The sequence below is a fragment of the Etheostoma cragini genome, chromosome 21 (assembly GCF_013103735.1).
Source record: "Etheostoma cragini isolate CJK2018 chromosome 21, CSU_Ecrag_1.0, whole genome shotgun sequence".
NCBI classification, from domain to species: domain Eukaryota; kingdom Metazoa; phylum Chordata; class Actinopteri; order Perciformes; family Percidae; genus Etheostoma; species Etheostoma cragini.
In genome coordinates this window covers 8,552,345-8,568,580 of record NC_048427.1, presented here as the reverse complement: position 1 = coordinate 8,568,580, position 16,236 = coordinate 8,552,345, and the positions used below count along the sequence as shown (strand labels likewise).

The 16,236-nt window shown below is 37.9% G+C and overlaps 2 protein-coding genes across 4 annotated transcripts; both read right to left on the bottom strand.

Annotated features, from left to right (window-relative positions):
* Positions 1-3,057: 3,057 nt before the first annotated feature.
* LOC117937474 (7-methylguanosine phosphate-specific 5'-nucleotidase-like) lies at positions 3,058-8,792 on the bottom strand. 3 transcript variants are annotated; one of them, XM_034861479.1, is made up of 10 exons: positions 8,733-8,792; positions 8,253-8,327; positions 7,822-7,920; positions 7,186-7,255; positions 6,960-7,006; positions 6,205-6,290; positions 5,484-5,573; positions 4,436-4,598; positions 3,797-3,997; positions 3,058-3,709 (listed from the first exon to the last, which is right to left on the bottom strand). In XM_034861479.1, exons 1-10 carry the CDS (start codon positions 8,775-8,777, stop codon positions 3,590-3,592), a joined length of 996 nt encoding a protein of 331 aa, XP_034717370.1. In that variant the 5' UTR covers positions 8,778-8,792; the 3' UTR covers positions 3,058-3,589. The 3 variants fall into 3 exon arrangements, with proteins under 3 accessions (XP_034717370.1, XP_034717372.1, XP_034717371.1); XM_034861481.1 differs by having other exon boundaries at positions 3,058-3,705; XM_034861480.1 differs by having other exon boundaries at positions 8,559-8,784.
* A 1,402-nt stretch (positions 8,793-10,194) lies between these two features.
* On the bottom strand, positions 10,195-15,595 carry klhl11 (kelch-like family member 11). Its single transcript, XM_034861477.1, has 3 exons — positions 14,759-15,595; positions 10,809-12,435; positions 10,195-10,776 (listed from the first exon to the last, which is right to left on the bottom strand). The coding sequence occupies exons 1-2, from the start codon at positions 15,286-15,288 to the stop codon at positions 10,851-10,853; spliced, it is 2,115 nt and encodes a 704-aa protein (XP_034717368.1). The 5' UTR covers positions 15,289-15,595; the 3' UTR covers positions 10,195-10,776; positions 10,809-10,850.
* Positions 15,596-16,236: the final 641 nt, after the last annotated feature.

The following is a 16,236-nucleotide window of genomic DNA, read 5'->3' as shown; positions in this document are numbered from 1 at the left end:
GTATAGTATGTTGAAAAAAGTCATAAAAGCTCCTAGTATAGTATGTTGAAAAAAGTCAACATAAGTTATAGCATATATCATGTCAAAAAAAAGTAGTATAGTAGTTTGAAAAAATTACAATAGTACAATATGTTGAAAAAGTCAAAAACAGTGAAACATGTTGAATAAAGGCATTGTAAAGCATGTTTAAAAAAGTCATTGTGTGTGTGTGTGTGTATATATATATATATATATATATATATATATATATATATATATATATATATATATATATATATATATATATATATATATATATATATATATATATATATATATATATATATATACTATGATAAAAAAGGCTTTCTATAGCATGTCAACAAAAGTCATAGTAGTATGTCAAAAAAAGTTAGGCATAGCTTGTCAAAAAAAGTTGAAAAAAAAATGTCCAAAAGAGTACAAAAAATGTAAGTATATGTAAATTATGTTGAAAAAAGTTTAAAAAAAGTCTGAGCATATTATGTCAAAAAAAGTCATAGTATAGTATGACAAAAAAGTCATAAAAAGGTTAAAGTATAGTACGTTGAAAAAAGTTGAAAAAAGTCATAGTATAGTTTGTTGAAAAAATGCCTTGTGTAGCATGTCAACAGAAGTCATAGTATAGTGTGTCGAAAAAAGTCATGGCATAGCTTGTTGAAAAAGTTGAAAGTTATTTTAATATGTTAATAAAAGTTTTTAAAAAATCAGAATAAATTATGTCAAGAAAAAATAATAAAAGTCATAGTATAGTATGTCAAAAATGTCAGTAAAAAGTCATAAAAAAGTGATGGTCCAGGATGTCAATAAAAGTCATACGGCATGTTGAAAAAAGTCTTGGTATAGTACATATGTCAAAAAACGTTGAAAAAAAGTCATAATATAGTATTTTGAAAAAAGTCATAAAAAAGTCGAAAAAAGTCTTAGTGTATATATTTTGTTAAAAAAGTCACATGTAGAAGTGTTACACATTATTGATAAAACAAATGTCAAAATAATTCCTTGTATAGCATGTACAAGAGTCATAAAAAAGTCATAGTATAATATTTTGAAAAAAAACGTCACATATAGTATGTCAAAAAAATCATAGTAATAATATCGTGCCCAAAAAAGTTTGAAAAAAGTCATAGTATAGCATGTTGAGTAAATTTATAAAATTGTAAAAAAAAGTCATAGTATGTCCTAAGAGTTGATAAAAAGTCAAAGTAAAGTATGTTGAAAACATTTTCTATATTTGTGGAAAAAAAAGTCTTAGTATAATATGTCGAAAAAATAAATGGAATGATAAAAAATAAAACATGCATAATAAGGTATCACAATTAGTTCTACCTTAGCTAGATAAGATAATGTAATGTAATATATTATGCCAATCTAAGTGTACGGAAGATGACTGGGCCACATGTGAAAAATGTAATTGAGTTCTGAGTTTAAAGTTAGAATTCTGAGAAAAAAATTCTGACTTTATTTTAAGAATTCTGAAAATAAAGCCTAAAAATATTCTTCAATTTTCTAAAAAGCTCCAACTGAAGGCCAGTGAGAACAAGGAAAGAGTTGATACACAAGGAGTTCTCTCAGGCATAAACAGACTTTTTGTACATTTTTACACACATCCTCATTGTTTAATATTTCATATACCCATGGTCTTTTTAAAAGACAAGAAAGTAGTGTAAAGTCTTTTTTGTGGAGTTCAGACTAACAATCATACGACTGTTAGTCTTTAATAAATGTATTTCATTAAACCAAAGAAGCACCTGTCATTGAAGTACCATTAATCATAATAGGTTTAATTATAAATGTCTTTTTCTAAGTTTGTTAGAAGAAAAAGAAAATTGTTTTGAATTTTTTCCTATACAGTTACACTGTGGGTACTGTAAGGAACACTATATGACATAATAAAGATATATCTGGTTATCTTTATTGGATTTTCAGACTTTGCACTTTTGGTCAGTTTGAGGAAAAAGTTTCTTCTACCTGATCATCTTTTGTTTATTAAAAAGGATCACAAATACGCCACATATTGACAGTATAACAAGATGACCATTTCTAAAAAAAGTGCAACTCTGCATCCTGTCCCCAAAATTCGAAATTTCTATGAGCAGCTTTTAAAAAAGGCGAAAACTATTAAAAGAAAAGGGCATTGGAAATAAATGTCACATATCTGAAAATCTCCTGAAAAACACCTGGATATGTGCTAAGACTAAAGAAATGCATTGGTTCTGGCTTGTCTTGGTGGGAAACTCTGGGGATATTTAAAAAAAATAATAATAATATAAATATCATTAGTATTGATGCATCTCTAATTTAAAGAATTTAAAAGCTACACCATGATTTACTGTTCCTCATCTATCCAACTGATGACCACCTAATAAGACTTCATCGCAAGAAATTATTAGAATACAGAGATAAAATGTTGATTAATGGGATAGTTCACATATTTTAAAATCCCATATGACTAACATGGAATTTCTGTTGGAGACAAAGGTTATTACTTTCTCATAAATTCAAAGGACAATCCCTTTTCCTTTGCTGCCTTTTACTAGGATTTAAAAATGTAAACTATACCTTCAGCTGAGAAGAGCACAGCTATTCCATAATAATATTTACACTTTATGACACTCACAGTAAAGTGCAACTAGCTCAGTAATAAGTCCTAATTTCTAGCAGCCACCGTGTTTCAGTTTCAAGACAAAACACTCATTAGGTATACTGCTATGCTGTAGCATTGTGTTTAATGCTGGCATTAACATGTTTGTCTTCACTGTCACAGGTAAAGAAAATGGCTCTTAATAACTACAGTAGCTTTAAGACCGATACATGACTTTCAAGTTAGTTGCACCCAGCAAGTAAACTAATAGTACCTTATAATGTAGTATCCATTTCACACTAGGACACCATCAATATGTAATATAACACTTGGCAGATAAAGAGACATTTACAAAAAGTGTTTTACATCTTTGCTCATACGCAAGCTTAATGTAAAAGATATTAACAAGCATCCTCACACTGTAAACCAACAAAGTAAAAATTAGAATGTGCTTCTGTACTGAAAAGAGGACAGAACATTTAGAAATATACCCTGTCATATTTTATATGGATATGTTTAAAAGGTTGCTGAATTGTTTTCAGAGGGAGAGCTGCTGGTACTGCAATGTATGTTCTTTTATGCATTTGAAAAAAGACCATATAAATTATCCTTGCAATAAGTTCTGTTATGGTGGTACGTTGCCTTTTTGGCGGTACATTTTTCATCAAGACACTGTGATGATTCCCTCAAACAAGTTAAACAGCAGGAAGAAAAGAGTTTTACCCAGCTCTCTATTCGTCTGTGAAGTTGCAATACTGGCACAAATCACAGATTCTTCTATACTAATGCAAATGTTAAACCTAATTTAGATCTTTAAAAATCTCGATTTTGGTAAGATGGCTTTTGACATACAGTAAAAACACAGAGTGTAATAATAAAAAGTCTCAAGTTGGGATTTGAGGTAAGTGATTATGTGCAATTGTCCAACGTGCAGCATGGTGAATGGAGTGAACAAGTCCATCTGTGTATGATGTCCCTCCGTGCCTCTTACTTCCTGTCTCTTGATGAGGTTATGTATCTGAGGATGGCGTTAGGAATGTCCATCGTCTCGTCCTTCACCAGTACGATGTCAAAGGAGTTGATGTACGACTCTTTTCTCTCGTCTACCTGAGATACAGAATGCAGACACTGAGGAACCTAAATTCTAAACCTCAATGTGTTGATATAAGGAATAAGACCATACATGAGTCTGACCTGGTCGTTGAGGTAGCCGATGGTGAGGATGTTCTGTTGCTCTGAGACGCCGTCAGCCATGGTCAGGTCTCCTAAAGAGTCTCCCAGCAGCAGCACGTTGGGTCGACCGTGCAGCTCCCTGAGGCCAGCTGCACGAGACAGAGCACCTTCCCTTTTGTTGAAGGTGTGGATCAGCTGGCCTTTAAAGGCTTTCAGGACCCCCTTATTAACAACACAAGGGTCGGTAAAGGTTACTCTAACCCTCAAACAAAGACTGAAGCTGGTGGAGTAAAGGCATGAATGTTTAAATACTTTTACTAATCTCTGGTAAGAATTGGAATGTGCTAAAAAGAACAGAGATCAAAAAGAGACATAGAAACGTAATAGCATGAAGGAAAATACTCCACCAGGATTACTGCTTGCTTTTATTAGCTTCATCTAATTCATTCATTCTGTTACAATTTCCCATGTCATGAAACAATAAACCTATAGGAAAAATGCCTTTGGTATCATTGGTATGTTTATTGTTATGTTTTTTCTTTTTTAAATAAAAAGATACAGTGGGAGATCTTCTCAACTATTTCAACATTCTATAAGGCATTTCATACAATAATTCATGTGACACAAAATCCCAGTAAAGCTAGGTCTGATCAAACTCACAGTCTGGTCAAAGTCCATGTAGTTGGAGATGATGTGGACATTGGGAAGGAAGACGTGGTTCTGTCGAATCACCTCCTCCAAGACGTCGCCAACGCCAGCCGAGAAGATCAACAGAGGGACCTGCTGCTCCGTTAGACGGTCAAAAAACACTTTGTAGCCGTCCCTTGAGAAATCGCACACACCACCCATTAGACGCAAGATCCAACGATTCATTGAGAAAACATTTGAATTACTGCATGAGAGAAATTTGAATTATCCTGAGCAAGTGTTCCAAAACATGTTGTCAAATAGTTAGATTTGTATAAACTATGTTTAACGTGTACGTTTTCACTAATGCACAACTTATTGTTTATCAGTTATAACCAATACAATTATCATGTTGTAATGTTTTCAGTTCGGAGTTGTTTTTGTAGAACCGGTCACTGGTAGAAAAACTGTATTAAGATCTCTTACTTAAGTAAAAATACTAATTCCATACTGTAATAATACTCCACTACAAATATAAATCCTGCATTCAAAACTTTACGTAAGCATAGGTATGTAAGTACTATCAGCAAAATATATAAAAGTAAAAGTACTAATTAGGGATAAAAATGTTCCCTGTGTTTTCCACATATGACGGTATTGGATTGTTATTACTGTTGCATTAATGTGTATGTTGCAGTTTACTGCTGTAGATTTTTAAGGTTGTGTTAATTTTTACTCCTTTATATACTTTAATCTACAGCAATGCATCATATTCTATAAGATCATCATATTTATGACAATACCAATAATTGTTTATGTAGCTTTAGAAGTAGGAAAAATTCCAAACCACCATATTTGGAGATACATGGTTTTCCCCGGACAGGAAGGTTATGACATTTTGTAATCTGAAAAATTAACTAAAGCTGTTAGACAAATGTAGTGGAGAAGAAAGTACAATATTTGGCGAAGCACTCGAGTAAAGTTAAAGTCCCTTAAATTTGTACTTCAGTACAGTATTTGAGTGAATGTGATTGGTTACTTTCTACTACTGGAACCAGTGAGATTTGAGCACAGTGCCTACCTGAGCATAGCGCTGGATTCCCTGACAGCCTGGGCCAGCATGTCCTTCCTGATCCTCTGCTGAATCAGCAGCTCGTGTACTTTAGTCCACCTGCAGGGTGCAACACAACACAAATGTAACATTTCAATCAGGCTTGGGGTTGGTCGCTTTTCTTTAGTCATTTCAGGAATTAGAACTTTAAATACTGACAGTTTGACAGTTAAAATGTTATCAGATCTGAATTCAACTGCTCCATGGAGAAAAGTCACAGTGCACAGAGGAACATATGCGATAAGGTTGTTGAATATCACGATAACGATATTTCTTGTAATAAATAAACAGATATTAGAGTTTACTAAGTTCTGCAGCTTTCAGTATTCTGTAAAAATTCAAAAAATTGCTTATTGAATTTAAAACAAAGAAAAGGAAATATTTTCCAACATTAATTTGTTGAACAAATGTAACACTAAATTTAATATAAAAGGCACCAGTAAAAAAGAATGACTTTTGATCTTTTTAAACTGTTTCTAATGATATTTTCTTCCAACTTACACAAAAAATGTCTGTCTACCACAATATGTCACCGCCTTTTGTAATGTGCGTATTGTGCTACATACTGCGATAACGATAAAAAACTATATATTGTGCAGCCCTAGTGCATGGTTTGTCATTGTAAAATTAGACTTTAATTCAATGGAAATAGACAGGTGCTATTAATTAGATTGGTCTCTTTGTTTCTTACCACTCCACCATGAGAGGCAGCTTTTCTTCTGTAGTCCTGCTAGCATCAATCTCTATGGGATAGTAGGTGTTCAACAGATCCCTCATCTGCAGGGTACCAACAAAACACACTGAACATTTACAGACCTCCTGCAAAGTCTCTATTAGCATGGACATTCTCAGAGAATTGCAGACCAGTGATTATTTGTTTATCTAGCAGTTCATGGTCTAAATAAAAATTTGGATTTGTAAATATCATTTCACACAAGCACAAATAGCTGCAGTTACTGCAGCAGGAGCAATTATACAAGTTTAAAAGGGGCCTTTTATCTTTCAAATTGTACTTTTTAAAGTGCCAATATTATGCTATATTTCAGGTTCATAATTGTATTTAGGAGGTTGTACTAGAACAGTTGTACATGGTTTCATTTTCAAAAAACACCATATTTTTGGTGTACGGCACATTGCTGCAGCACCTCTTTTCCCCCTGTGTGTTCAGGTCTCTGTTTCAGCTACAGAGTGAGACATCTCACTGCTGTACCGTCTTTGTTGGGAGTCGCACATGTGCAGTAGCTAGGTAATGATAACATCAGCTAGCAATTTCTGAAATTTCGGGCAGTACAAGGCAGGATTAGCCGAGAGACTTCTTCTAAACCAGGACGCACTTCTAACTTTTTGTATGCGTGTGGAAGCACCAGAGACATAAAATAACACCCCATATCCCAAATAAATGGATTTTTTTTCATAATTCCCTAACCCTAATGAAATAATATTTACCTTTTTAGTGCAATCTTCATCGATCAACAATTGGTTATCCAGGATGTCTGGGTAAAAGAGGGGAAACGGGTTTGTAAAAAAAATAGAAAATAATTAAAAAAAAAATAAGGAAAAAATGCATATTCCAATATTCCAATGCATGGAAGCGTGCAGATTCCATCATAACAACACGATTTGGCCAAGATGGGGAAAATATTTTCAAAGAGTCAGTTATTTGAGTGCTTACTGTGCGTGGTGGGAACTCTCTTTCCATTGTGGGCAAATCTGGTCAACGTCATATCAAAGTCTGAGATTACCTGAGGAAATATAACTATTTCGATTAGACAAATAGTACTCTTTCACTTGGCTAACATACACGTATGATACAATCACACATACAGTTCAAATGTATTTAGTTGAACCTGGGGAACAACGTTTACTTTAGCATTTTGTATTTATTCATAAAGGCTCTCAACTCCGTTATTACTAAACCAATGTTTTTGAACAAAATTCAGTAATGTGTCTTTCAGTGGGGTCTAAGATTTTGTTGATAGTGCAGTAGTCAATTTCCTAAATTCTGTCCCTATAAATTAATTCTAATGGAATGCACTTTTTTGGACTCTATACAATAGAGTCTTATACAATTAATACAAGTTATTGTGTCCTAATTAGGTAAACATAAGCACTGGTTCTGAAAGCGGATAACGCCTGATGCATTTTATCAAAGGAAACTCTCCAAGTATACGTAACTGTTGGCTGTGTCACCCTCCACTTCCTATGTTTTTCTCTTATATTTAATATGCTTTAGTGTCATGTCCCCTATTTGACTGAATTCTGATCTGAAAGTGTTGTTACTGCTGATGAAATTCTGCACTTCACTCACTTGCAGGCTGCCTGCACCAGCTCGCTGCATGGCGTGGATTGTTTCCTCCACTCTGCTGCGCTCCCTCATCAGCACCGAGCACTTGGCCAGCTCTGGGATCTAAAAAATAGAGAAGAGTTTAGTCTTACAGTGCATGTTTAACCAGAGAGCAGAACAGTAGGAGAGTGATGGGAGGCAAAAGAAGACTTCCGAAATATGTTACATGCTTGCACTATAGTTAATATTGAGTTCATGTAAGTTTTCAGACATGTGAAGAGGCATCCAAAGATGATGTCTTTAGTCAAACATCATCTTTTTTTGACTGTGTGCACATGCATACAATTATTTATACTCAGTGCTCCCAAGCACAGATACTGTCAAGCCAGAATTACAGCTAAGTAAAGTTTCTGAAATAAAACTCCATTTGTCTTTGCTCAGGAGAGCTTCCTCACCTCAGCCTTGGTCAGCTGGTGCCAGATTGCCAAGACGGACCGCACCGGTGTGTAGATCAAGGGAAGAGGATATATCTTCATGTAAAGCCAGGGAGAAAACTCATTTTAGTATTGCTTTATTTTACAGGTCTGCATTTTCCTAAGATTTTTCCTTGGGTACTCATTTCAACATAACTCATTTAATTTATTTATTTAGAGTGCTCGTACCTGAACATATTTTTACTTTAATAGCCTGTTCGACTAACGGTACTGTGTGATTAGCTAGCTAGCTAGCTTGTACGTTAACAGCTGGAAGTTACAACTTACCATTTTAAACGGAGAACGGACGCGTCCGCGAAGTGTTCACTGTTATTCGGAACAACCGTTAAAAATACATACTGTTAAACAACAATCTGTGTGTATCTACAAAGATATATCATAGCGTTAATACTGAAATCATTGAAGTTTACAGTCCACTAGCAGCTTGAATGATTTGTTTACGTTCTGTTTGTCGGACGCGCACGCAGCATTCAACCGCTTCAACATAATAAACACAAAGGTTCCGACGCACTTTCGTTCCTATTTAACTGAGGGCATTTTCGCATTCCTACATCAAATTAATATTCTTCTTGGGGTTTTATGGCTGTGTCCCTATTTAAACATGTGTTGTGTCTAAATGACTGTGCTTCAAGCCGGTTAATAATAAACCGGAATCCACACTGATATTAAGGATTGACCTCACTGATAAATATTGCAGCTATTTTTGTGCCGAATCCTCAGAGAGGGACATCCATTGTTGGTCTATATCAGAATCAGAATCAGAATCAGCTTTATTTGCCAGGTACAAGGACACATACCTGGTAAATAATGCTGATTCTGATACATTGTTAACGTCATAGCTGCAATGAGGAATATTTTAGTGACTATTTGTATTGATGGTCAATTTCCCCAAAGTTCTGCAAAATTATGATCTCCTAAGTCGTATTGTAATATTACTTGTTTTAAAAATATTTATTTTGTCTCATCAAAGGTATATGTACATATAGACCAATGAAATCACCATAACTTGTCATAACAAAGTTGAAGACAGATAGATTCAGAGTTGACAACAAATACATTTTTTTATTTCAATTGTCTAGGTATACACTTTCTTGCTCTTTCACATATATATATGGACCGCCACCATTTGTAACACAGTCATACTGTGTTACATATCAATCAAAATCAACTCTCCATTGATAAAGCTGGGACCAAAATCTGATCTTGAATGCTTGATCTAAAATCTGCCTATGTCTGCTCTGTTCCTGTGGTTTTGTGTAAGTCACATGACAAAGGGGGCTTAAGACAAGTTGTTGGAAAATTCAAAACCTCGACATTCAACTGATCAAATTATTTCCATTCATGTGCAGTATGTTATTAGGAACATGTTATTGATAACATTTATAGAGAGCTTGGCTGGGGATACCACAGGCACTAGCAATTTCAACAGACATGATGAGCTCAGCAACTGGTCCACACAACAGTGTTTTGAGTCAGAGGACTGTAGGAGTGTAGTAGCAAAATCACAAAATATTACAGTTAACATTCAATATTTATCATTTAGTGCAAGAAACAGTTAATTCAACTGTTGTAATAAGGGGCAGGTGGCATTTTATGGCACATTGGGAACATGGTGAGAACTATGCAAAAAAACATGTCAATCTCCTGATTTGATGTGTTTTACACATTATATAGTGCAGCAAAACAAAGTAAGAGGTAGAGCAAATTCTGCCAGAAGCATAAAGGCTGAACAAACCAATCCACTAATACAGTACCAACTAACAAAATAATTCCCTAAAGCCACGGTCTTTAAGCACTGGAGTCATTAGTCCTTGGTAATAAAGAAATCATAAACATTCATACACATCCATTGGAATGGTAAAGTAATGCACATATTTTAGTCCAACATGACTATGACTATATATAATGAGGGGGAACCGCTTTCACTGAACACTATGTTCCCCAATATGTGCTTGGCTCAATACTTAAGTCTTGCTTTAAAAAATCTTATACACGATTGGCTCTTTTTACGTTGGGAATATGGCAGTTCAACATTTAGATATTTCAACCCCCACAGTGCAAAAAAAGCATGACAGACAATGGAGGTAGAAAAGAAATTAGATGCAAGTAGCAAGGAGTAAAACGTTGAAGCTCAGCTCAGGTTCTTCCAGTAATTTATCATTTTTTACTAACTTACATCACAATAAACAATTTACTTTGCTAAATTTACATCTCAACACTGAACTTGACCAAATGTTCTACCTTCCACCACATCATGTGCTGACATCATCGGGTGTTAACATGACCCCATTAAAAAAAGCTAAGTTAAGTTGTTTAGCAATGAAATCAAAAATCTTATCAGACAATGTCACAGAAATCACAGTTTCATTAACTAGCAGAATAAAGGTAATCATTTCAGTAGTAGCATGTCTGGATAATTATTTTTTAATTTTTTTTAATTTAAACCAGCCCCAGATAGCCCATGCAGACATTGCACCTAAATAAAGACAAAAAATAAGATCCAAGTTTTGTGGTAACAAGGCGTTGATCAGCAGATTAAGAGCTAACTAGACAAAGCTCTCAACATTCGATTTGAGACTGCAGCTGTCTGCGCAAAGTAAGCGTGCGGCGATGGAGCTGCTGCATCTGTTGCATGCGGTCTCGCTGCCGAGCCAGGTTCTGGGGCATGGGGTAGTTCTGGCAGCCGTGAAGATAATGGTATGGGATGCGAACGTGGCAAGCTGTGGCTCTGCAACGTGGGTGAGGTAAGGGTGGCAGCAGCATCCAGCGCTTCCTCTCAGCACAGTAACTGTAGGCCTCCTTGCGGTACTGCTTGTCCATGTTGTTGCAGTTCCTCCACCCGCCAATGATGAATATGTTTTCACCAAGGTAGCAAATAGCGGTACCTTCCATGCTAAGGACCTCTGGAGGGAGACTGTCGAGGATGTCATCAGAGGTATTTCTGTTTATTTTCTGCTGAGCGGCCTCAGCTGTTACCTTGTAGCTCTTCGCACAACAAGAAGCTGTGTGGTAGAAGTTGGTGGACCCAACAGCCATTTGAAAACTGCAGTAATTATCAATAAGCGGTAAGGAGTCCACTTCCTGCCACTTGTGACTCTCTGTATCGTAGCAGGTGGTCACAGTGCTCAGTCCATCCTCATTGTCCATGTCTACAGGAGTCCTGGCCATCACATATATGTAGCGGTCCTCTATGCTTATCGTTTTTACATCTCGTAGTATCTTCGGTGCTGGCTCGAGATTGTGCCACTCATCCTGCTCAGGCTCGTAGACAGTAACATCCTTAAAGCCTGGACTGAAGTTGCCATGACCACCGATGCTGTAGAGTAAGTCTTTGACACATGTGAGGCCGAAGGAGTGCTTACGGGTGGTCAGGCTGCTGACCTGCTCCCAGGTGTTGAGGCTGGGGTTGAAGCGCTCCACCGTCTTGGCGAAGCCTGGCTCCATGGAGCCTGCCACATAAACATGGCTGTCACTGACTGCGATGGCATGTCCGTCAAGATGGTTGTGAATGTGTGGCAGGTTTACCCAACGGTCCTCAGCAACAAAGTAGCCCACACACTCACTCAGATAGTCTCCACCTTCTGATACACCACCCACTACCATGATTACATCCATGTTCTGACCAAGACGGGGCTGCATCGCTGCCATGTAAGACGCATAGAGCTCTAAATCAGCTGACTTGAGGTTCTCGAAGTGTACAGCGTGGACCTCAAGGGCGTCAGAGACCAGCTGCTGACAAGCTGCATTGTTTGCCACAAAGGGTTCTTTTCTCACCACCCGTGTCAGATAGGTAGGAGAAATCTGAGGCAGCCTTAAAAGTCTGAACAGCTCATCAAAATACTTCTCCCTCTCCTCAGCGTTTTGGTGCACCCATTTTACTATGGCCTCAAACAACTCCTGTTCAGAATCCACAGTGATTCCTGAGTCTGACAGCCAGTCTCTTATCAGGTGAAATGGCAGCGTGAAGAATTCCTCGTTGCGGATTATTTTGTGGAAGTTTCTTCTTATCGTCTTGGCGGCTCCCTGGGCCAGCTGGTCCAAGGTGTACATGTGGGCGAGGCTGTGCACTGCTACACAGTTGGATAAGTTCACTTTCTTCATCAAAAACTCTCCGCAAAAGTTCTTCAGCTGCACCAAAAGGAACCTGTGTGAACATGTTGTAATTATCAGTCCAGTAATGCATAAAAACTTGGGAGTAGACAGGATTACCTAAACATTAGTCAATGGAATAAAAACTAGTACACTAGGTTACACACATGTAACCATGTAAACTAAACACTCATGTTCTGTCATTAACTGTTTAGAAACATGGATTCCCAAGAGAAACCAAGACAGTGTCTGCTAGCAAACCTTTTACGTACTGTGGTGGTTTACCTTTTCATTTTTTGCACTGACAAGACATCTTGCCTTGCTGTTTTTTGCATTACTATGCTTCTTTAACCTTAATTGCAGGTCTTTAACTGCTGCTTAAAAATCTCATTAAAAGTGCAGTATTATCAAATCATCTCAATGATGCAATCAAATATTGTAATCCATTACATACAACGTGGATCAACAGACAGTTTAAAATAAGCCTTTTTCACATCAGATATCATCACCTGTCATAGAAGGATGTCCCACTAAGCCATGGCAGTGTGACAGCATGCACAAAATCAAAAGCAGCTAAATGGAAGTGGAGCTGTTAACTTCCTGATTTATACCTGTGCTTTTCAAAAGTCCTATTATTTATTTATTTTTTAGTTATTGTGGCTGATTGCACGTTTCAACCCAGGTTAAAGATGAGTGTAGCAATCATGGGAATAATGCGAGGTTAATGTCCATGTATTTACAAAAACAGTGAAAGTTGTCCCACCTTTACAGGTGCAACAAGACAGGAGAACAAGGAGTTATCAATCAAGCACACCCTAATCAGTCTTAAAAATAGGTCTAATTAGGCAAAAGGGAAAACACCTGTGTGAGCATACCATGGATGTAAATGTGCTGTATTTATATAGCGCTTTTCCAGTCTTAACGACTGCTCAAAGCGCTTTTACATCTACAGGAAACATTCACCATTCAAACACATTCATACACTGTGGCCGGGGCTGCCGTACAAGGTGCCACCTGCTCATCAGATAAACATTCACACACATTCACACTCCGATGCGCAGCACCGGGGACAACTCGGGGTTCAGTGTCTTGCCCAAGGACACTTCGACAATGACTGCAGGGGCGGGGATCAAACCACCAACCTTCCAATTGGCAGGCAACCGCTCGGGAGATAATGTAATGAAGGCCTTTGGCTGATAATTGGGTTCATATGCCTCACAAATGCACACACACACACAGGTTCAAAACAGGAGTTTCTGAACCGGGTTAAATTGCCGTGGTAACTAATGCTGAACACATAGCCTGGTCGGGAGCAGGTTATGTTGGAAATTAGAGATTAACCCGTATGAAACCACCGCCTACTGACCAATCAATACTCGATGTTGATAACGGCGTCACCGTTCTTAGAAGATCAGCTGGAGCTCGGTACAGAGAGAGAGAGAGAGAGAGAGAGAGAGAGAGAGAGAGAGAGAGAGAGAGAGAGAGAGAGAGAGAGAGAGAGAGAGAGAGAGAGAGAGAGAGAGAGAGAGAGAGAGAGAGAGAGAGAGAGAGAGAGAGAGAGAGAGAGAGAGAGAGAGAGAGAGAGATGCGCTCGTAAAAAACATTTAGACCTCCAACCCCGTTAACATTCCCCGATGGGTATTTTAAGAGTTTAGGATATAGATTTTCAGCGGAGGGAATTATAGTCTGTGTGTGTTTTACGATGATAAAATGATTATTTAAATGGAGTCTGGGTTTTGTGATGGTGATGTCGCCCTTAAATTAATAAATATAAAAACATATTCAAATGTTGGCTGAGTGAGTTAAGCCTTTATGATTACGTAGGCTATTTCTCGGCTTCTTGAGCAGTGTGTTGCCAATGCGAAGATCGGTTTGAATTATGTTTTTATAATTTTTTTAGTCAATCTCCTGATTGCTTTACCACTGCCAGGGTTGCCACTGAAAAAAATAGACTAAAGCAATGACAGTTTATGGAAAGAACCAGTGTAATTATGGTCAGATATAATGTGCTCCCCTGATGCAAAGTGTGCAGCTCTGGTAGATGTTTGCGATTGGTCACGCGCTGCAAACACCGGCACGTATGTGAACGCACGCGTCGCTGAATTGGGAAACCCTGGGTTGATTGAACTAGTATTTAACCACGTCGTGACGCAGCTCATGCGGGACCGCGGTTGTTAGGGTGACTAAAAAGAAATAGAGAGCATACTGATCTTGATTCGTAGTAGGCTACAGGCCTCAGTTTATATAATGGAAACAATGTGTGGCTCATTCACCTGTGGAAACCAAAACCTGCCTATACTGCCCAACACTTCCGTGTATAAGGACGCGAGAAGTTAATGTTCTTACTCTGATGTAGCCTATAGTTTAAAAAAAATTACCTGTCTGCAAGTTCCAACACTTCATGCACATTAGCAGTGGTTACCCCGATTTGTCCAGTGTACATGAACTGTAGGACACTTTCCACAGTGTCTGGGTCGGGTCCCGTTGACGAGCTCCATTCTTTGAGCTCCACTCGCCCTGACAGAGACTCTGAAAACTGTCCGCCCAGCAGCAGCGTGAAGTACTGCGACGCCGCGGATAACACCGAGCGATGGGCGGTTAGGGTCTGGACCCTCTCCTCAGACACCCCACTGGAGCTGAAGACCAGTGTCACGTCGCAGAACAGCCCCGACTTCCTCTGATCGTTCTGCCGCCGGGAGAGCTCCGAGCAGTAGGCCGAACAGGTGAACTCCTCGGTCTCCTCCGGTTCCCCGTCACCTGTTAGCGCTGCGCGGTCCTCTGGCGCTTCTGCTGCCGCTGCCATACCGCAGCGAGATAGACTCAGAGGCAAATGAAAGCTCTGAACTATCTTCGGGAATAACTCATATGCATATAGAACACACGTAATTAAACATTCAAAAACGGACATGCATGCGCAGCGTTCACAGCCTTGGTTGAACAGCAGGACTGCTCACTTCCGTCTTTAAAATTATTCCAAATGCACTCGATATCAGCTGAAGAGTCAAGGGGAGTCTCTCGGATTGATGTCCACACAAGATATCCATATCCCATCCGCTAAAACAGAAAAGTCCGACATGTTATCGTTTTTTTTATGTTATGACGCATTAACACGTCTTTATTTTTGCGAAATGTAACTTTGTGTAAAGGATGCATCGTATTTGCGCATGCGTGTTGCGATTTACCTACAGTAACTGCTAGGGATGTGATGTGTACTGGGTTGTTGCATCCTCGAATTTAACTAAAATCATCTTAACCGATTTATCTGACTTACGCCCTACCCTGGCGAGTATAAAGCATACATTCAATGTGTTATCAGTCATATTTAGCGTTACTAATTACCTATTATAATTTATAATAATATAAAAGTCTCCTAAACTTTTTGCACTATTTTAATTTTGGTGTGGACTGTAGTCTGAGTTTACAATGGTTTAGAAGCTATACTTTTAATAAACCTTGGATCTTGATCAGGGTAAGTCATGTTTATACCATAAGTATTTATTTTAGGGAGTTTTAAGGCGCTACTGCATTATTACTCTTGAATTAAAACAGTCCCTATGTGCATTTAATCTGGTGATGACTCTTGAATCATAGATCCAGTTGCTCATTAGTTCTTCGCTGATCCCTCCATGATGCTTGGCCCCTTGGGTAGAAATAAAAGCTTTGAGATTTCACCAAAGAGGGACAGAACAACTTCCGGTTCAGTAGAGGACAGAAGAGTCAAGTAAGGGTTATGAGATGCAGCTTTAGTTTCAAGCTTATCACCTCTGTTCAAAGCTCACACTTCTTCACCAAGAACAGATTTAGACACTTCAGCCACAATGAAAAGTTAAACAATACATTCTTTATTATTATTATA